Source organism: Mauremys reevesii, unplaced genomic scaffold (assembly GCF_016161935.1).
Source record: "Mauremys reevesii isolate NIE-2019 unplaced genomic scaffold, ASM1616193v1 Contig108, whole genome shotgun sequence".
NCBI classification, from domain to species: domain Eukaryota; kingdom Metazoa; phylum Chordata; order Testudines; family Geoemydidae; genus Mauremys; species Mauremys reevesii.
In genome coordinates this window covers 112,110-116,567 of record NW_024100725.1, presented here as the reverse complement: position 1 = coordinate 116,567, position 4,458 = coordinate 112,110, and the positions used below count along the sequence as shown (strand labels likewise).

Below are 4,458 nucleotides of genomic sequence, written 5' to 3'. Positions count from 1 at the left end.
TTGGAACCGCTGTGCCTCCAAACCATTCAGCTGGGTTGGCCTCTCCCGCTTCTCTGCTGGTGACCCACAGCCAGCCCCTCCAGGACCAGTTATCACCCAACACAACAGCAGGTGGTGCCACACACCCAGCTGAGCTACCTGAGTGCTTTACCTAAGCCACTCATGGACCAACAATGGAGGCATCAGCCAATTTACCAGCTCCCCAACTTTGCACCCCTGCTAGAGCATAAACCCAGAATTAGATTGTCTTGCACTGCAGAGGAATGTGTACAACACAAGCTCATTAAATAGTCCACTCCTCCTCAATGGGGGAAGATATGCACCAGCCTTTGCTAACGGAGCTAAGAGTCCCAAACACCTCACTCAAAAAACACACTGGTTAACATAAAACATAAATCAGGTTTATTAACTACAGAAGGATAGGTGTTAAGTGAATCTAAGTGAGAACAAAGAGATAAAAGCAGGTTACCTTGGAAAGCAAACAAACTTGCAGTCTAAGACTTGTACACATTAGATAGGATTTGAATCAACAGTATGTCACCCTGACCGATGATACAAGCCTTACAGATTCTTTAGGCACAGGCTGTATCTGCTTTGCAGCCTGGGCTCCTCTCCCCCGTTCAAAGTCCTTTGCCTTTCAGAGCTTCTTGCAGGTGTTGAGTTATGGGGGACTGAAAACAAGTGTTGATGTCACTCCCCATCCTTTATAGTTTCTTCCAGCTTGCTGGAAAGTTGATGTATGTGACATGGGGGGTGTGCCCTCCGAGGAGGCTTTCATATCCTATGCTAGTGGTTTCTTCCCTGGATGGGTGGTCATGACAGCAATTAACACTGTCTGGCTACTCCTTTGACATACCTGAAAGGCTGGTTTTGGGTGTTTCCAGCCTCACATCACACTTTAGTAACTCACACATAGCAGGATTTCATAGCTTCACATACAATGAGAGTGCACACAATCTGAGGGGATATCAATGTTTAGCAGATTAAGACTTTTAGAAGGATACCTCACAGGGCGTACTTTGTACAAGACATACCATAATTACATTGCCATGGTAAATATGGGGTGCTTTGGGGTGCAGAGTGTCACAGGGATGATCCAGAGAGTGACAGGGGGTGGAGAGGAGAGGAGCGAGTGAGGGGCGGGGCCTTGAGGGGAAGAGGCAGAGCAGGGGCGGAACTTGGGGGAAGAGGCAGGGCAGAGAGGTGGGGCCTCAGGCTTCCAGTTACCAGCAATTAGGAAGGGGGCAACCCTGTGAGTTGTACATAGGCAGATTCCCCAGTTTGTCACGCTGACACAGCACAGTCAGGTCAGGAAAGGATTTAAAGTTCATTTGACTGGCTAGTCAGTGATTCAGGGAAGAGGGCCCAGCACCATGTCACCAGACAGCTCAGCACGGAGCTCGGAGCTCGGTCTGAGATCCAGAGCGCAACGAGAAAAGTTTAGGTCCCTTTATGAGTAAAGGGCTGGAGCATCCTATCCCGGATCTGTTGGTTCCTCGCCCCATAGATGATGGGGTTTAGCATGGGGGGCAGCAGGAGGTACATGTTGGCCATGAGAACGTGGAAATGCAGAGCCACATTGTGCCCAAACCGATGCGTGAGGAAGGAGAAGAGAGCTGGGATGTAAGTGACTAAGATGACACAGAGGTGGGAACCACAGGTCCCAAAAGTCTTTAGTCGAGCGTCCTTTGTTGGGAGTCTGAAGATGGCCCTGAGGATCTGGGTATAGGACACGGCGATAAAAGACACATCCAGAGCAACTACGAAGAATGCCACAGAGAGGCCGTAGTAACTACTGACACGGATGTCGGCGCAGGCCAGCTTCACCACAGCTATGTGCTCACCGTACGTGTGGGGAATGATGTTTGTTCTGCAATATGGCAAACTCCTCGCCAGGAAGGGATAGGGCAGTTCGAGTATGACGCCGCGCAGCACCAGAGCCAGGCCAATTTTGGTCACCATGGGGTTTGACAAGATGGTGGAATGTCTCAGGGGATCGCAGATGGCCACATAGCGATCAAAAGCCATGGCCACGAGGATCCCAGACTCCATCGTAGAGAAGCTGACACTGAAGTACAGCTGAGTAAGGCATGCAGTGAAATTGATCTCCCTGGAATTGAACCAGAAAATGCTCAGAATTTTGGGTAGGATGGATGTAGACAGGACTAGGTCGGTGACGGCCAGCATGCAGAGGAAATAGTACATGGGCACATGGAGGCTCGGCTCTGTCTTTATGATGAACAGGATGGCAAAGTTTCCCAAGAGGGCTATGGCATAGATTGCACAGAAGGGGATGGAGATCCAGACATGGGCTGCCTCTAGGCCAGGAATGCCCAGCAGGATGAAAGTGGAGGGGTTGGTGACGTCGGTTGAGTTGGAGTCTGACATGGTGAAGGAGAGAAGGTGTCCAACACTGAGGCAGAACGGTGTCTCCTGCATGTACCGTACGTTCCCCTGACTTCCTGTATGTGCCCAGGATCTAGGGTGATGGTCGCAGGACAAACAGCTGGATGGAGAGACAATGTTAATATGAGACACTACATGCATAAGTGGAGGCTGTTCTGACGGATGAAGCAGATTGGTCAGTCTTCACACACTGAAAAATGACATTTTCATTATTCAGAAAAATGAATTATGAACAACTGACCCTACTAATGTAATTTCATATTTTATGGTGCTTCCTTCATCAATAATTCCTACACATCAGAGTGTGAGAATCCTTAATAGGTGCCAGCAGGAAACATGAGAGAATATTGGTTATCCCTCTTTGTTCCTTAGGTCTTGTCTACAGTGCCACATTTTCGCCAAAAAGCAGCATTTGGTGAAGAAATAGTGGAGGTGTAAACACTACAAAGCCACTTTTGACGACAGAACTCCTCGGGTTCAGTGATGTAATAAAGGCACTTTGATGAGACTTGTAAGGCTTTTTACACAAAAGTTTTGTCACCAAAGTGCCAGTGTAGAACCTGGGATTGATTTCATCAGTGGAATTGACCTCTGGAAGGCATCCCACAATACCCATCCTAACCACTCTGGTCAGGACTTTCAACTCTTCTGCCCTGCATCCAGGTAAATATTTTCCACTCCTCCCCCTTTAAAGGCCCAGGAATTTTAAAATTCCCCTTCCTGTTTGCTGAGCGTGGAGTGTTCACATCACATCTTCCCAGGTGGCCATGGCAGCTCCATGCAGCAAATGGTCTGGACCACTATGGAACTGCTCAGTATTTGGGGAGAGGAGGCTGAGGAGTCCCAGCTGTGCTCCAGCTGCAGGGATTTCAATACTTATGGGCAGATTTCTTGCAGCTTGTGGGAAAAGGGCTATGATTGGGACATGCTGCAGTGCAGAGGAAAATGAAGGAGCTGAGGCATGAGTACCAGAAGGCAAGGGAGGCAAATGGCCACTCTGGAGCTGCCCCCGAGACCTGCCATTTTAATAAGGAGTTGGATGATATCCTTGGCGGCGACTCACCTTCCACTACCAAGAGCCCTGTGGATACTTCGGTGGGGCAGGAGCTGACGGAAACTCAACGTAACCCAGAGGAGGAAGTCATCGATGAAGAGTTGGAGGCATTAGAAGATGCGGAGCCCATGCCAGGGTTGCCCAGTCTGCGTCCAGTCAGAAGCTGTTCTCCACTCTGGAGGTGTCCAGCCAGTCTCGGCAGTCACCATCAGGGTTGGCCAGAAGCAGGAGAGGAGACCCCTGGTAAGTGGTTTTGCTCTGTAAAGTGAAGAGGTGGGTGGAGGACAGAGAAATGTTCAAGGCTGGCTGTGTTTGTGGGTGCTGGGCATTTCCCCGTGCAGCTAGGCAGTATGGCAGAACAGGGTGTTGATGCACACCGAGATTTCACTGGAATCCTCCAGAGAGACCTCTGGGAAACCTTCCTGCAGGTTCTCTGCAATCCTCTGCTGGAGGTTCCTTGCAGAGTTTCTTTGTTCCTTCCCCCATTGAGGGACATTTCCTCCCGCCATTCTGCAATTACTTGGGCAAGGACCAACTCAGCACACAGGTGATCAGCATAGGAACCGGGGCAGAAACCACAAGCATATAATAGATGCACCCTTGCGTCCTTGCTAGCCCTCAGGAAAGAGATATCTGCCACAATGACCCCGCCTGTGGAAAGCGGTGGGAAACTTTAGAGAATTGTCCCCCGAGAAGTGCCCCACGATCTCTTTCTGTGACAAGGTTGGAACTCACCACCACAGCGCCTTCTGCTGGTGGTCTCTGGGAATTAGCTCAGTCCAGTGGAGCGCCCTCTCCTGGTGGTGTCCTGCCTGCTATCTCGCCCCTGGTTGGCGTCTGAGCCCACATCACTCTCCAGCTCACGGCATCCTCTTCAGGACCACTGCCCTCCGGCAGTGCCCCTCCATCCAGCCACACCCCCTTCCGGGGTGGTGGGGTGATCAGCAGTCTCTCTACACCCCAGCCACCATGTCCAACCACACACCCCAAAGCCTAAT

At 50.6% G+C, this 4,458-nt stretch overlaps 1 protein-coding gene across 1 annotated transcript; it reads right to left on the bottom strand.

The window, feature by feature from the left end:
• Window positions 1–1,440: 1,440 nt before the first annotated feature.
• On the bottom strand, window positions 1,441–3,540 carry LOC120392645 (olfactory receptor 52K2-like). Its single transcript, XM_039517407.1, has 2 exons — window positions 3,470–3,540; window positions 1,441–2,506 (listed from the first exon to the last, which is right to left on the bottom strand). The coding sequence occupies exon 2, from the start codon at window positions 2,437–2,439 to the stop codon at window positions 1,441–1,443; it is 999 nt and encodes a 332-aa protein (XP_039373341.1). The 5' UTR covers window positions 2,440–2,506; window positions 3,470–3,540.
• Between the last annotated feature and the right edge of the window lie 918 nt (window positions 3,541–4,458).

Bases quoted from the DNA above. Each gene is read 5' to 3' on its own strand.
- LOC120392645 (XM_039517407.1), bottom strand. From the start codon at position 2,439: ATGCAGGAGACACCGTTCTGCCTCAGTGTTGGACACCTTCTCTCCTTC.